The sequence below is a fragment of the Melopsittacus undulatus genome, chromosome 1 (assembly GCF_012275295.1).
Source record: "Melopsittacus undulatus isolate bMelUnd1 chromosome 1, bMelUnd1.mat.Z, whole genome shotgun sequence".
NCBI lineage: Eukaryota > Metazoa > Chordata > Aves > Psittaciformes > Psittaculidae > Melopsittacus > Melopsittacus undulatus.
In genome coordinates this window covers 15,525,019-15,542,705 of record NC_047527.1, presented here as the reverse complement: position 1 = coordinate 15,542,705, position 17,687 = coordinate 15,525,019, and the positions used below count along the sequence as shown (strand labels likewise).

General features: G+C 38.9%; 1 protein-coding gene across 10 annotated transcripts in view; it reads right to left on the bottom strand.

The window, feature by feature from the left end:
• Nucleotides 1-17,687, bottom strand: part of TRPS1 (transcriptional repressor GATA binding 1) — a 216,069-nt gene that overhangs the window by 168,768 nt on the left and 29,614 nt on the right. For 8 of the 10 annotated variants that reach the window (XM_034061010.1, XM_031050492.2, XM_031050493.2 and 5 more), the window contains 2 exons: nt 7,924-8,082; nt 4,006-4,934 (listed from right to left, as the gene is read on the bottom strand). In XM_034061010.1, coding sequence (XP_033916901.1) covers nt 4,006-4,934; nt 7,924-7,960 — 966 coding nt within the window. In that variant the 5' untranslated portion in view covers nt 7,961-8,082. The remainder of the gene's footprint in view (nt 1-4,005; nt 4,935-7,923; nt 8,083-17,687) is intronic. The other 2 variants (XM_034061029.1, XM_031050495.2) reach the window with 1 other exon arrangement.

Sequence of the window (17,687 nt, the reverse complement as noted above, 5' to 3'; positions counted from 1 at the left end):
ATACTCTTCTCCCTTGGGATGTGCCATCTGAAACCCTCACCTGAACGCAGATGTTTCTGTCCTTTCTTTGAGGGACACTGTTTTCTTTTACAGCGTATCAGGAAGTAGGGTCATGCTCCCTTTTGTACAATAGCCTAATGGCTTGAACACTTGTTCAGGAAACAGGAAAAGTAGGCTCCTTTCCTTGCTCTGTCAAAGGGGATTCAAGCCCACTTCTTCCCCCTCACTGGGCAATGTCCTACCCCTTAGCTATAAGCTGATATACGAAAGACAGCATTCTCCAGCCTTTCTGTTGAAGCTGTCACACCCTCTACTATAAAAAAAAAATCGGAATGGAAAAAAGTCTCCTGCTTACTTGCTAGCAACCTGCCTGTCTCTAGACCTTTCTGTATACATTAAAGAGTCATTAGATCAAACACAAGAGGCTCAATCATACAGCAGCAAAGCAATTCAGCATCGTGGCTATTAACTTAGTCACCTGAGGTTTACTTTAAGTGTAGTCTTTAGACCTAGTCTAAATTCTTCTGTTGCAGGCACATCCACAAAGCCATGCAGAGGCTAAAATATCCAACAAGACAAAGCTGAATATAAAGATGGATCAATCAAACATGAAGAAAAAGTAATGAGGGGCACCAGCAAAAGTTGACCCATTAAACTCACTTCAAATATTATTCTGATAAAAGCAATAAAGCTGATTAAAACATTCTTGGGAATTCAGAGATGTGCTAGCAAATGCTTTCTGAAATCTATACTGGCAAGGAAGTTAATCTCCCAGAAACGGGTCAGTGATTTTACCAAATTCAATGGAATTTATTGTAACTTATGAACCAAAAGCCTCTAAGGAAGACCATGGGAACAAAGTGTACAGAAATTTTCAGAACAACATTTTTAAAGAAGGCAAAGGAATGTTGCTGGATTAAATATTCAAATCAAGTAAAACTCTACACAGTAGTAAGCCCAGAAAGCTTGGATTATTTACACAGTTCCCAGCCAAATCCTCTTTGCAAACTACAAAAAACAGTTCCAACATTTGTGTACCTGGATGTAAAGCCAAATGTGTATCCCTACTGTTGATGACTGCAATGCAAATAAATAAAATAAATAAATAAATAAACCTAACACTAAATAAACAACCAAACAACCCAAAAAACCTCCAATCTAAAAGCTGGGTTTAGGGCTGGGGGTGAGGGACTGCTTTAGGGGGAGGGGGTGTTAAGATTTCTCAGACAGACTTCACTTCTGTGGTATAAGTTCAAAAATACATTTGATTTTCTTCCACACCCTTGGCAAAGGGAGTAGATCCCTACCTGTCTGCAGATAGAAGACACTGGGTTTTTCTGCCCTCAGACATTCTTCTATTGCTTTTTTGTTTGCTTTTGTTATGAATGCAAACTATGGGGCTCAATAGTATCCTTCAGTAGTACAAATCATCATATACCCTTGTCTTTGGCTGACCACTGTGAGACAGATCAAAGTCAGTTATCTTCATCCTCTGGCTTCTGCACACAGCTCCCTGGCCTAAGACCATAAATCCACTGATAACTTCCACCCCAGCTACAATAGAACAGTTTGTTAAGTGCAAGGGGATCAATAAATCAGACCTTAAGCCCAGTCCACTACTATTTCAAGTTAATTACAAAGGGATTATTTTCCTTTAGCCCAGTACCTATAAAAAATAATGTTGTTTAGATGAACCAATTATTCAGGTTCAGTTCCCTCTCCACATTACACAGGAGTCTGACCAAACCAATTTTAAGCAGAGCTCCAATCACTACAACCCCTCATTGCAGCATAAGACGCCAGCCATTCACATCTGAGAAAACTCCCCTCCAAAATGGACGTAGTAGCAATATAAACATGTGTGGGTGCAAAGGGGATTTTCAAATGTTCTTTTGCTGTGTTTATGAATCTCACAAAGCTGCTCTGTATCAGGAGTGGGGGAGGAGAAAGCATAAAAATATTAATCAGTTACTTATCTTCTGACATGCTTTGGATCAACATCTGGTACATGTGCAAGTGATGAAGTATGGCATTTGCCACAAAAGCTTATTTTATCTTCTCTTCCCAAATCGGGCAGGGAAAATTAGCACTCTTAAAAATTAAGTTTCCAGATCCAACTTTTTTTTTCTTTAAAATAAATTGCCAACATTGTATAGGCTGTCTGTTCTATTTTGGAAAATGTTTTTTGTCTGAGAAAAGACTGATCTTAAGTAGATTATCTATGAGCTGTTTCCTACCCCTTTTTGTCTCCTCTGCAGTATCTTGCTGCCAGGGTTTAGTAGACAAGTATAGTCTAGGTTCAGATGTTTTATTTCTCCTTCTATCAGTTCAAACTGAGATAGCTCACACATCTGTTTTATTTCTGAAAGCAATGAATAGGAAAAGTGTCCAGCTCACCCTAATCAAGCATAAACTTTCCTATAAATAACTAAGGACCTAACGAAACAATTGTTTGGAGGAAATGAAAGTGTGTTTAGAAACTCAGATTCTTCTATACAGTATGCCTGAGCTGTTCCAGTTTGAATGTCTTCCTGACAGCATGGATCAGTTGCTCTAAGATGCTGTCCCTGGAGTCAGCAAACTGAAACTATAGCAGGAAATCCAGGTATTAACATCATAGTATGTGCTAATTATAAACCATCGTTTCACATTCTGACATTATTCATTTCTAAACCTCTTTTAACTAAATCACATATTTGCTTTCTAATCACAGTTTGACGGGAGAGAGTGTCTGACACAAGACAGTGAAGTGATCTTTTAATAAGACAGCAGTTCAAAGATTGTAGCTTTTAGCATAGTAACAACCTTAGTTTGATTTGCTGCTCCATAAAGAAGTGGTAGAGTTTCTGAAAAAAGAGGAAAAGTTTAAAACACTTAAAAAGCTTCAGATTCCTGACTTGTGTTCCGGTTTCAGCTTCTTACTTGAGGTTAGATGTTAGCCATTTTAATCCACTTTGAATTTTTTTTTCCTACAGCTGCAGTCTCAGCAAGCATTACTTAATATTTTTCACCTACTGCCTTTTTATCTTATCATACTCTGGAGTTTTGTCTGGTGATTACCACCAATTGAGACATCAGGTATGAAAACATACACTTGAAATTGGATGGACATTTGAATTTGGTTTGTATGCAAACTTTATTATTTTGTTGTTTTTTTCTTAAAATATGGTATTTTTTATTATAGAATATTCAGCTATCCTACCATATCTCTCAGCTCTCTCAGGAGAGGATTTTTAAAGTAGTGTAACTTTTTTCCCAACTAATTAAATATTGGCTGATAGGCAACTAACAGAGACTCCATGAAAAAGCTTTTGAGTCCACTCTTCCATGGAAAAATTAGGTTTTTCTTTTTGTTACAGCAGTATCCATAGTTCTTTCTCCAGCTCCTGCTAAATGAGAAAATGACTGAGGCAACAGCTCATTCCTTGCAAGCTCACTAACGTGAAGCACAGCGTGGATTACTGTTACTTTTTTAAATGTTTTAAATACCCATTGTGTATCTTGTTTTTCTGGCACTAGACACCTTCAGAGTTGCCAAGACTTGCCATTTATTTTATCTTAATAAAGAATCAATAAGCCAAATCTTGACTCCCGGCAGCTGATAATTTAGGATTACATTTTTAATTTCCAGCTGCTGTCTTTTGTCTATCTGGTTGTTATTTTTCATTATTATTTGCTCTTTTCTTTCCATGGCAGCAAATCCTTCAAGTATGATTAGCAATTCAGCAATTTGACTGTTTGCTGAATAAGATATTTTGCTGCTGACTGCCACAATAACTAAATCATACACAGAAATATCACTGGTCAAAAAAAAAAGTACTCTTCTGCAGTACAAGATGCTCGGCACACCTGCAGAAAGCCTCGCTAAAATAGACCAAAAAGGTTCTTAAGGCTTAAGCAAGTTCTATGAAACAGAATCACGTAGGTAGGAGAGGCTTTGCAAATAACTGACTTTGCAGTTGGGAAGGCAGTCAGCAGAAGTGGAGAGGCTGGGAAAATACAAACCTGCACATCGTAAGTCCCATTTAATAAGACAGGCCTCTGGGAATTGATGTCCTGCAGCACCCCTGAAAGCACAGTGCGGTTGACTTTCTGGAAGTCTTTGGAGTGACTGAACTGCACCATGTTGTGGAGAGCCAAAATTTTAGTGTCGAGCTCAGCATCCTGCCTGGTGCGGTTGTGCAGTCCTAGGTGGTACTTGCGGAAGTGTTTGATGAGATCTGTGGGGTCGTTCCCATAGTAACCATATCCACAGATGTTACATTTGAAGTCCTGAAGTTCTGGAGACAGAGGCGCTGTATCTGGGTTATCATTTACCAACAAATCTGGTTTGGATTTGTTCAGCCTTAAACCCCCATCTGAAGGCACTTGTGGGTTTTTTGAGGCCATGGGGACCGGGCTTGAGCCTTGGCCATCAGTTTGACCACTTTGCACTTGCGCTGTTTCATCTGAAGCTTTTGGCGACATCTGATGCTCCTCATTTGTCTCCGCTGCATCTCCTGATGGGGTACAGACCACATCTTGGGTGTCATCTGCATCTGATTTTTGAGGAGACTTCAAGGCCTCACAGATTCCCCCAACAGCTGGAGATGAGAAAGCCAGCATATTTCTGTCTGTCACCTCATCATGAGGGAAGGATGGAACATTTCCTCCCTTATTGTGGCTTTCATAATTGAAGCCAGCCTTTTCACTCAGCACTGAGCTTTTCAAGTCCTTTTTAATGCTGGAAGATGGCTCTTGGACATGCATGCAAAGTTCCTCCTTGTTATTTAACTCTGCCGCATCACCCTGGTCAGTGTTTTCTTGCATCTGCTCTGCAGAAAATTCTTTTTTCCTTCCAGACTCTTCACTTTCAGTACCTGTAGACTCAAGGGTCTGTACCTCACCTTCACTAGCAACGTTTCTTAGAGGGGGGTTCTTTTTCCGGACCATATCTACCACAGAAAAAGAAAAGAAAAAAAAAGGAAAAAAGCAAAAAACCCTATAGAATTATTCAAGATATATAACAGAAAACAAAGCTGGCACTTCTTAAAGCATTCTGAACTATATGAATACATCAACTTTTCAGAAAACTTTTGTCAAACACATTTTTAGGCTATGCAGAAAACTGGAAATTTATATGTCAAAAAAAATAGCACACTGAAACTGAACTTAACTAAAAAGAAGACTTTAAAGCCTGCAAAAACACTGTCATTAGAGGCAGTGAATTCCAGCTTTCATTATAATTTCAGAAGGTAACAGTCTGGCAGAAGTAATTCATTTAGAATGCTTCTTTTAAAATAATGCTTCTTTTTAAAACTAAGGGGAAAAATAATTAGTCTAATTTTCATATACAGTACAACTACATGCAATGTAGCTCTGCAAAAATACACCTAAACGACATAATCAGAAGAACTCAAACAAAATATTAGGAAGAAAAAGATTTAGGAGTGTAAGTAACTTCAGGCATCAGAGAAAGTATTTTTCCTAAGTAGGTATCAGTTTCTCTATAGCAAAGGCTCTTCCATTGTACTGCCCATAAACTTCAAACAGGATTATATGGATATTCTAAAGTCTGACCCACAGTCCATTATTCATGTAATTAGTTCTATTTGCCAAACAAAGAGAAACTAACTTTATTAGGAAATCCATTATCAATAAAATTTTACAGGCCTGGATCCAGACATCTGACATCGCCGCATGGCTAAGTCGGGATCTACCCCCGAAAACACCTGGAATCCACATGGATCTAAACAGTCAAAGCCTCCTCTGCTCAGTCCTCCTTGCAGACATGGCCACTATCGCTAAGCCTGCCAGTACACTTTCTGAATCCATTAAAGAAAGCTGAGACAGGACAGCAATAAGGATCAGAGAGAAAGAAGGAGTCTGCCACCAGTGAGTTAGCTGCTAGCTTAACATGGGAGATTATGGAAGAACAAGCAATCAAACTATGGAAGTACTAAGCCAAATTTCTCATCTGCTACATATCTTCACCTTCCCCAGCCTACTTAAGAGAAAATACATATATGAAAATTCCCTGCACTCTTCATTGTGTGGTTCTGGATTTGATATTCATTACCAGCTGGTTTGATCCATTTGTGTTCACATGCTAGCTAGGGGCAGAAGACAGATGTGCTACAACTTTTTCTGTGCTCTTATCTTTGCCAATGCTGTCTACAACGATGGATGTTTCTCTGCCAAATTGTGTGTGGTCCAGTGGCAGCAGGCTGCGGTACCACACATGAGATGTGAGCTGCAGACTTGAGCCCCTGTTTCCATGTCTGCCAGGCCGGGCACCTACAGAGGCACTGGAGATACTGCTCTACAGAGGGAGGACCACCTGGTGATTCTGGGAGCAGCATTGATGCACTCTAAATGGTGGTGTACCCAGGCCACTGGTGACCTTCTCAAAACAGTACTTTGAGAAGTACGGCTGGGGACAGAGGTTGAAAATAAAAGAACAGGCGTCTGTACATACTCTTATTTACATCTGCTCCACATGAAAGGACACTGTGTGTTATGTTGATAAAAACAGACATCTTCTCAGGGGAAGTGTTCAACTTGTGTCTTGGGCTGGCTCTGTTGTCTTTGTGGTTGAGCTGATCCACAAGCAGCATGGGCTACAGTGAGATGGCTTTCACACAGGATGCCAGCTAGTGTTACAGAAATTCTGACACTCCGTGTGGTCTTAATAGGTTTCTTAAATGCCTACTGTGATTCCTTACTATAGAAGACACACATTCTTGGGAACCAAGTGCCTTCTCTATTATGTCAACTGCACCTACCAGGATACATATGCACTGAATTTTACTTCACCTCCCCCAATAATTCTGAACCATGAAGTCATTCAGAACTAACAGAAAAGAAAGGTTTCCTGTTGTGGTAAGAGAGCTATTACAATGCAGTCTCAGCCTACTAAAACAACATGCTCACGTATATAATTCAAAGTATAAAGATAGTCCTCAGCCTTTTAGTATTACCGCTTCGCTGTGAGACTTGTGAATGCTCTTGGTTAACACACACTAAAAATATATGTGAGCATCCCTGGTAGGTGTTCAGCTAAGTCTGTATTTTCCTCCTGGTTACACATCCCAAACCATTTTTAAAATAACTTCTGTTTAAATGCAATTCACGGCAGAGGACAGAGAAAGGAGTCTTGACTGCGCAGTGAAGAAAAATCAGAAATCAAGAAAGTAAACATCATGACTGTTACCTCAGTCAAAATTAAACAAGACTAAATGCACTGTTTTAAACTGTTTTCAGTACAGATATTTTTAGCAGATAAGGGAAGTTCAGAGATTTGCTATCTTCATGGCAACTGACAGAAGAGTCAGAGAAAAAGACAGGAAAAAATCCATAAAGTAAAGAAAAGAAAAATCTGGACAGCATACAGGCTAAATAGACACTACTCCAGATCTAGATACTTTGGTTCAAATTTTCCTGATATATTCATGAGTCTGTGCACTAATAAAGAGGAAAGGGAGAAGACAAAACGTATCTGCCTAATTGAGATTTTCATGCAGTATTCTACATTTGGAGAAAGAAAGGAAAGAAGATAACCTTGATTTAAACATAAAAACTTTAAGTTGAATTTAAAAGTTTTTTTCCTCTCTTTTTTCTTTCAGCTTTTGAAAAATCATCTGACATTTATTTGCTTGATATCCACTCAATGGGACAGTAAGAAAAGACACAGGATTGGCTTTTTTTTGTCGCTGAAATTCCACCACTATCATTTTTCAGAGACATATTATGTAAATAAAACTACATTTGCAATACTCCTAAATCGAAGAAACCATCCCCTAGCAAGTCATAAGTTAGATACAGAAAGAATATAGCCGCTCTGAAATTATTATCTTTAAGACAAATAACAGATTGCACAATGTTTTATTGTGTGCCAAGAACGTTTTCAGTTAACAATTTCACTTGAAAAAATGGATCACATACTTGTAAAATCATACCCAGCATTGACTTCATAAGGCATGTGGCTTTAGAGTGCTTTTTACAATTATTAATTCTATTAGTCAACTAGCAGGCGGGCTAATGCAATTGTCTTAGAAGATGCACGGAAGACACAGAAGACATTTTGAGAGCTGATCTGTATATCTGCAAAACAAAACAAAAAAAAGGTTTTCCCTCCTAAATTATGCATTCAAAATATGTTTTTTACTTAAAAACATCATTATGCCTATTGTACATTCACATGCATCTATAAGTGGGCACTATACAGACAGCGGCTGCTGTTCTCTGCTTCCTTCAAATGGGACAAATCCCATAGCTGCCTCCTCTTCAGACAGACACACATGCCCTTGCACACACACATACACAAATTATCCCAGAAGTTATGTTCTCCAAAAAACAAATTTAAAACAATTTTAAAGCAAGTGTTGAAAATGAGTTGAATAAATGCTGTAGAAAATGAAAGTGCCTTAAAAATTCACATATATTAGCAGGTATTGTGCATCATAATGGGCCTGGCCTAATGAGATAGATAATGGAATACAAATAGCTGGTTCACATCCAGACTGCCATCAGCAACTGGAAGTCATCATCTGCTGGCTGCCTCATGTTCCACTTGAAACAAATTTGGTGGTGCTACTTTTGTTGTTAGTGGGCAAATTCCCACATCTCAAAAATGCCATCACAATAATAAGCACATTTGCTGGGTAAAGAGGCCAAGTGATGAGCAGCCTTTGGGACTGAACTACCTTTTCATCACTGGAAATGGTGATCTTCCCAAAATAAAAGAATTACTAAGCCTGATATGAATGAAAAGATTTCTTGAGCTGAGGGAACCCTGGATAAGGTCCAGGTTGCAGAACTTGCCTTTGAGGTCCATAACCCAGGGTTTAGTATCTTATTTTCATTACACTGAAATTACCTTTAAACTATGTGGGGTTTGTATGTATTTCTTTTTTACCTGATACGATCACTCTCAGCTGCTTTAAAGTGGAAATCATACTAATAGCTATATATAGTTTCCATCAAAACCAGCCAAGGCTATTCTACACGATTCATGCATCTGCAAGATACTGTTCTCGTTGAACTTTTCTGCTCTGTGATCACTCATATCAGTTTATCCCTGGGAAGCAAAAAGTGGAAACCTCTACTAAAATCAGTTTTTTATTCAGGATAATGAATTACCATAGTACAACAGTAGTTCCTTAAAAAAAAAAAAATAATGAAGAAGAAAAAGCTAATTCTGATAATCAATAGTTTCTTATTCATGGTGAAGATAATGGCTAACTACCTGCTGATCATCAGCTCCTGCAATGGGTCACTGTTGTTGCTCACTACTTTTATTGAACATGATGACTTGTCATCAAAGCTTATTGCAACAGTATGGTTGTTGCCTTGTGCTTGCACTGTTTAGGTCAGATCTTAGCCATATGCTCTTTTCAGCAGAATAATACATTTAGAAAGATGTCTGAATTTTGTTAGATGGCACTGGCTGCTTTTTGTACAAGTAGATGCACAAGCAGATGAGCTGAGTCAAGGGTCTATGAAAACTGTGATATTATCAGTCAGCAGACTCAAGCAGGACCTCTGTTAAGGGACAGTAAAATTAATACTTTTACACTCATATATATTACACACCCACACACAGACATATAATGCACATATGGCGCTTAAACATCAATCATTTTGCCAGAATAATGCAGCAAAAAAAATCATTAACTCTCAGTGTCTCAGCTTAATATATGTCTAATACTTACCTATCTCACAGGAGTGTTGTGAGGCTTAATTAATTAGTGACTGTAAAGCACTTTGTGATCCTCTAATGAAAGGTGCTACATAGCACAAAGTATTATTAAAATCATTAGGACCACAAAAAAGCCCTGTGGAATTCCAGCCTACACTGTCTGTTGGGGTTGGGAGTGATCTTATTATTAAAAGGCGACCGTCAGACTAATTTTCATAATTTTTTCAAGATCTCTTTTTTTTTCCTCCCTTTGCTGTTGTGATAGCACGTTAGTAGCTAGAAATTTAATCTTATCATCTTAATAACATACACTCATGTAGTTCATTACTGCAGGGCTAAAGAAGAGAACAGGGCTTTTGGCACTCATCTGGCTTTCCCTTTTAAGAAAAAAAATAAGAATAAAAATTGAGAGACATATTTTGACACCTTCCCACACTCCACCCCACTAGGACAGCCGATCATGTGAGATGGCAGGATACTCACTAGAGCTGCATGGGAAAATACTGCTGTGGTTTTCATTTCTCCCTCCTTTTCCCCCCCTTTTCTTTCACATAAAAAAAAAGAAAAAAGGCACAAAACAAACCCCAGCTTATTACACATAAATAGGCTACAAAGACTGTCTGCTTTCTTTATATAAAAAACCCTCAAGTGTTCAAAGTGTCGGCTTCTATTAAACACACGCACTCCTAACCGATCCGGAGCCTTCTTCCCACTCTCCATGTCAGAGCTGAGCAGCTGTAAGGCACACGAGCTCCGAAGCCAGAAAAGCTCCTGTCCTGAGAGCGTGAATTTCTGGGAAACCATCTCCATGGCAGGCTCCATCCCGAGGAGCCACCCCGCACCCAGCCTTCTGCCACAGCCCACACTGCCAGGCTGGTCTGGACCTGTGCTGAGCACAGCCAGAGAGCTAGCAAGCTAATTAGAACAACCCATGGTTCAAAGACCTGAATGTTTGCTAATTTAAGCATTTTCAAAAAATAATAATACTAATAATGTGTAAATACACTGGAAACTCCATGCGAAATTGCTGCCTTCACTGGTAATTAGATTACATCAGATGCAAACTACCCCCAGACTCAGACACAGTGGTATAGGACTGGCTGAAGCTCCCCTCTTTCCACCTTCTCTCATGGATACTTGAACAGTGAAAGGACAGCAAAGAGCTGTGTACAGCTTCATGTCCCCACCATCTCTACCCAGGACACAGAGCTAAAGGTAGCCACACATGTTGCTTCTCTCCCAGCTTTGCTTGTGGTTCTCAGACAGAGACTGTCTGAAAACAACCAGGGAATGATCCTCACCCCTGTCTGCTGAGAAGGGAAGGCAAGAACAGAATCTTTTGTGTAAGGAAATCAAGAATCGGGCTCTAAACCATGAGATGGAAGAATAAGCTTAACGACAAACAACTGCCTGTTCAACAAGACTACCTCCTCCCCATTTGGCACCAGCATATTCAGACATATCATACAAGACAGGGGACTTCTTGGCTCTAAGCAAGTGACAAATTAATTTCAAAGGACCTTTAAAGCTACACATGTTTTTCTACAAGCCCTAAAACTGCATGGCCACATTCTCCTGCCCAAGATTGCTTAAGAGTAAAACATGCCTCCTCGTATCAGTAAAATTTGGCAGGATCACACATTGTATTTGATCAAAATCTATCTCCTTGATATTCTGCACTCTGTATGTTCCACTGAAATGGTGATAACTTCATCAGCCTAGTAGCAGATGCAAGGAGAAAATCATGCCTTATATGTAATTCCAGTAGATTAGTATTATAGCAAAACACTGTTGTTTTTCATCTCCTCTCTTCCTCTTTTGCATTTTCAGACTCTTCGGTTTGGTCCCTGATCACCAACTTGCCAAGAGCTTTCTGCAATTTTTTTTCCACAAAATTTACAACAAAGAGACAAGTGAAAAAAAAGCTGCAGTCTGTTCAAGCTTGCTCCTTCCCATTTACATTTACTTTCCCAACATTAATCGTTCTCAAATCTCTAAAGGTGTACTTTTGGACATCTTAAATCCTGTTCAGCTACAAAGTGCCATCACCTTCAAACAACTCTCATCAAATAAGTCTCTTATTAATTCAAATCAAATTAATTCAAAATGATCTTTTCTATCACCATATGCTTCAGAGCACAGCACACATTAGTAGTCATCTAGCCACTGGAATAAATCTAACATTTTCCTATGGGTATAAAACAGACATTTGGTCATTTCAGAGAGTCTAGGAGTGGCATTTCAAAATAGATGGTTTGAGCCTACTTCCAGGCACTTATTTCACTTTAAGCTCACTACCAGGGTAATCATGCAGACACTTTCAGGAGAAACTGAAGTCAAAAGGTGATTTGTCTGGAGAGGCAACACAGGGTGGAATACTATAGTATCATGCAACCAAAATGAAGAACTCTAAAATAGTTTTTATTTCAGGGTACCTGAGCTTGGCAGTTTGCTGCTCTGCATTTCTGACTGGCCTGCTGTAAAGACCTTGTTTTACCAGACTTCCACTGCTACCTATCCAGGATGGGGGAGCCCAAGAAGGCAAAGATTTGCTTTACTCTGGCTTCCAATCAAGCATCTAAAAATATTCCGTGAACATGACAATCTGGTAAACCTTAATGAAGCTTGTGAAACAGGCAAATTAATATCACTGCCATTTTACAGATAGAATTATCTACAGGAGATGCAAAAATCAAGCTGTTCAAGGTGATGTGCAGGCAACACTCCTAGCTACTGACTGAACCTGGTTTCTTTTGATGTCCAGACCCATATCCCTCTCCTGTACGTATTTCAGCAGAGAAAGCATCACCCTAGCACTTGGCAAAAGGCCAAGACCCTGCAATTTAATAAGGTACAGAAAGAGCACCTCATGTGAAAGTCTAAATGCTCCAATTTATCATGACAGTTACGGGATATAAGCTGACATTTTATTTGTATGTAAATTAGCCTCCAAAACAGCATAAAAAGGCCACACTTTCAAAGAATATTGTGCCTTTGCTTCTCTGTTCTGCATTTATCTAAAATCAGCTTTGTGTATTAAAAGTAGTTTAATTTTTATGTATTGATGCTGCTTTGCATGCTCCCCAATCTGTTGTTATTGCACCACAGAGAGAACCAAGCCTGATTTGCTTACTGCAATAAAATAACCAGCTTCTGCCAGGACTGATGCCTCCTATGAGAACCCTGCCATCGTCACTGAATCTTCTGGTTATTCCATTAATTTCCTGTTGTTAAACTTTATAGGATTGTAGAACATTCCCTATTAGATGAGACCAGAGGTCCATTTAGTCTGGTGTTCTGCCCTGGAGAGCAGCCAAGAGCAGATCCTTCAAAGAAGGTTCAACTGCCTTTGGACAGATAGAGAAACACCTACCTCTGTGAAAAATAAATTGCTCCTAATCCTCAACACTTAAACAATGGCTTACTTTCTGAAGAGCAAGAGGGTTTATAGCCCTTAATTATCTCTCATGTTCTACAATTTGTCGTTAAATAAGTCTGTATATCCTCACTTCCAATGAAAGTGTCCAATATCTGTATAATATTGTAATGATCCTGGTATCAGCGATATCTTGTAGCTCTCTCTTTACAATCCAATTATGAACTAAAAAAGAGCAAATACGTTAAGCAATTTGAATTTTCTTGTCAATGGAGTAGTTTCACCTCAGTTTTGTACTAGTGAGAACGGAATATCTTCTAGGCTGGGGCTCACCTATCACATCCCCTCTACTGAGCCTGTCTTTAGGATAAATAACCACTGTCTTTCCAAACTCTTCTAGTAGGTGTGGCGATCTCGTATGTTTCAATTTCTTTTCAGCCCGAGTAAACTCGGTGCTCTTTGTAATCCAAATGTCCTTTGAAGACAATGGGAGTTTAGGGTTTGCAAATGACTCAGAACTGAATCCCAGTTGAGTGCATTGGCAGAGGCAATTACAGTGCTGCCTTGAGATGAAGAGTGAGGAATGAAGGTGACCTCCCGGCTCCTAGGCAAGAGCAATCAGGTATGGATGCAAGAAGTGACTCATCTGTTCTTTTGCATTAACAATACAATGGATTTATCCTATTTTCCTTGAAGCTAAAGGCAAAAGCCCCACTGACTTTGAGAGAAGTGAGACTGAGATGTGGTGCTCCTTTCTGCCAGGTGAGGCCTGTGATAGGATAGAAAGGCATCAAAGTTCCCTTTCCCCAAACTTCTGTCAAATGGAACCAAAAATTACTTGGAAGAAGAGGAGCAGATGGTTTTGGCTAGCATTTCAGAGAAGTTCAAATAAACTTGTTTCCAAGTAGAGAGAAAAATGAGAAAAAAAAAACAGCAACAGCAAAAAAAAAAAAAAACCCATCACTTGAAACAGGGTTGAAATTTCAGCTGGATCAAAACTAAAAAGTGGGAAAAAGGTAGAAGTCTATAGCCTGGACCTGAAACAGCAATATTAAATCATCACCGGAGAGGGCATTATTGTAGTACTTTTCCAGACAGACTAGAAGCAAAATGAACATGAGTTTGCAAAAATGTCCTTTTTTTTTTTTAAGAAAAAATATTGGCAAGGGTTTCCAGACACAAGTTACATAGGTAAGAAAGGGCAAGCAAGGGCAACAGGAGTTGAGCCCACTTACATCAAAGTAGACTTTGGCTTTGGGTACCTATCCAAACTGAGCCTTCAAAGGTTCTAATGTTGCCCTATTGTTTAGGTAGAATCTTGTCTAAGCTTGCTCAGGAGAACCCACATTCAGAAGTATGGGAGAAGGGAAAAAGAACACACATTTTCCAAACCGTGATTTCAAAACAAAACAAAAACATGTAAATCTACATGCTGCAGGGTAATACTGGTAAGCGTGGCTAGCTATTGTTGCTCCATGCTTTTCAATTTCCATACATTAGCATTCATTGCTGACATTATTAAATCCAAAGTTATTTGGATGCTTTGATCAGCAAATTGAATTTTGAGCCTCTATATGCTGTACCTATATTCACATAAAGTTTACAAAACTATTATATTTCTTTATTCTAACTCTTCCCCCCACATGCTGTGAGTTTCCATTTATCCCTCAGCCATACATTCCAAACACAGACTATTTTATTTAGTAATATATTCAAGAATTTAGATAAAAAGAAAAGCAATGGAAAATCTTTGGCAATCTCTACATAAACAGTTACTATACATTTGGGTTGAATCATCCAGTAAGCTCTCATCTTGATATGCCTGTGACAAATAAAACTTTCATCACCAATACGCCCTCTTGACTCGGAGGTCAGGATACAAGGAGATCTGTATTACAAAAATTTCTTATACCTTTTATGGCTATCAGAAAAATTAACATCCCATTAAACATAAGCATGTCAGAGTTTTGGCACTGATTTTCCACTCGGCACAAATAACCCCACTCTCCATTGTGAATGGGGAAGAAACAACAGCAGTGGCAACCACAACAAAAGAGTGGATTGTGTGTTGCCTACACAAAAACAGAAAGCTGTGCCTATTCAAGAAATCTTGGCCACTTTTCAGAAATTAGAGAACTGATGTTGGAGCCCAATATTAGCTCCAGCCAAAGCAGTGGTGATTTACCTTGTCTTTGGAATCATCCCTATTAACTAGGAAAGACTGTTGCAACACGTATCATATAGTCCTCATGCGGACTCAGAAACACAGAGCCACTTTCTTAGCACAACTAAAATGGAGGGGGGGGGGAAGGTAGGAGGAGATCAAACCCAAAGCAAATGCAAATGGCTTCACTCTGAGTAGTTTTTCTATTATTTGCCTTTTTTATCTCTTATTTATGTTTCTTTTTAAGCTGAGGAATGAAGTGAAATGCCAATGAGAAAGCCACTCTTATAATGCCTCCACCGTAGTGATTTGTTATAAAAATGCTTTGAAACAGAGAAGCATTTTTCAGATAGCCATAAGAATCAAATGCACGTATTCTCTGAGGAATATGATTTGTTTTACCCGTTTCAGTTCTAGTTGGAAATGGGGAAGGAGGGCACAGAGTAAAGAGACTCCTCGAAGACTGCTGATGTGGCTTTGAAGCAGCTTCATGTAGCGAGGGCTGGCATTCCTTTAAAACTGGCAAAAGGTGCCAGCGTCAGCCTGTTGACTGCTGGATGAATATATATAGTGCAAATAATGCTGTTCTTGAATCAGTTTTTGCCCAACTCCCACATAAACTTTCCATGGGAAAATCTCATAATGCCTGCATAAGTGATTTTATGAATCTAGCTTTTAGCTTTTGACGGAAGATTTCTTACTCTACTGGCTTTGATTCTTTATTGCATTAAGGGGTAGTGCCAAAAGCCCTCACATTAGCTGCGACCATACAGACATCACAAATTTAATTTAAACTATGGCAATCTGCCAGGATCATAAAACACACACACAAAAAAAAGATTTTAAAAATTATAGTATTTTTTTGAAAGTGAAATATGTAATTTCCACAAACACAAGGACAACATAGGTTGCAGAATCTCCATGCTAACACTACTGATACTTGAGTAGAAATCTGCAGCTGCAGAGAACAAACAGAAGTGGTCAGTTGTTTTTCCCACTAAAGATACATTTTGAAATGAGTTGGACACCACTGTATCTCTTTCCATCAATAATCTATCTCAATGTTCCTTTAAAGAAACAAAAAACTCTAAGAACTTCTCTAAAAAAGCTACATGGAAGTACAACCACAGATTACGCTAATACTTCCATTCTCAAAAATCCCCTGTACACAAGCAAGCCTTACCGCACTGCTCCTGTCTTCCTCCTCAGAGCTGCCTTCTCGCCACCTCAATTCCCAATCCAGTACCTCACCAGTTTTAAGAAATATCCGGCAATGATGTAGGGATGATTTGTTGCACTGAAATATAGCCCACGAAAATGGAACGCTTTTGCTGTGTTTTCACTTATAAAGAAAGCAACTTATTAAAGCAACTTCTGGGTTCACTGGCATCTTAGAGTCTAAAAAAAGTCCCAAAATTATTTGCAGAGGCTACAACAGCACCTTCTTTGAAGTAATGTTGCAACTTGTGCAAAGGAATTTGGGATGTACCTGAGATCTGAAGGTGCGGGCTACAAATTAACACAGCCAATTAGGTGGAGAGGCTGAGAGTCCAACACAGATGGGGCAAGATAACTACAACTGAACACAAGGACTGCCAAATGTAAGCCAGTTGGCTGAGTATAGATCGTGTCATACTGCTCAGCTAACTGCTGCCCAATCAATAATCTGTTGCTGTTTGCTCTCCCCATGCCAATCAATCTAAGCTAGGACTGCTTCTAATTTACCAGTCTAGGAATAGCTTCAGAACATCCACAACTGTTACTTCAAACAACTCAAGAAATAGATGTTTCATCTGCACATCAGTGTGCAGATTCTTCCCAAAATGGGACTAGTTGAGAGTAAATAATTACTCCTGTAACAGCCTGATCTGATAAACCACAAGACATAAGGCTGCAAAAGCGATCTTTGTACCATTAGCAGTCAGGAGAGAATCCAGCTTCTAAAATTACTTGATTAACTGATACAGGACCCAAAAACTCTGATAATTCTGTAGAAAATGTTTCACAACACATACAGCCATTTTTTTAGGGATTAGTATTAGCTATAAATTTCTTATCCCCTGAAATCTGGTACAGCTGGATTTATGCTGCAAAGATGCCTTGCTTTACAAGAAGACAGAGATGAAATCAGAGACAATGAAATTTAGGCGTCTTTTCAACAATTATTTTGTTAAGCAGTATGTATTGAAAGAATAAGAATACATAAGAGGAATTAGAAATGATCTTCATAACTTATTTGTGGCTTCTCTTCTTGTGAGTAATGAGAACAGCCCAAGATCACACAGATAAAAATCTTAATGTCATAAGACATTAGTTTAACCATTTGTATGTAGATAACAAGATGAGCATATATATGCATACATGAAATAAAGAACAGAGACTGCAATAAACAGAAGTCATGTATTTCTGAAGTAGCTGATACTTGGGTCTTCCCCAGCATGAGAATCTATTGTTCAAACCAAACATAG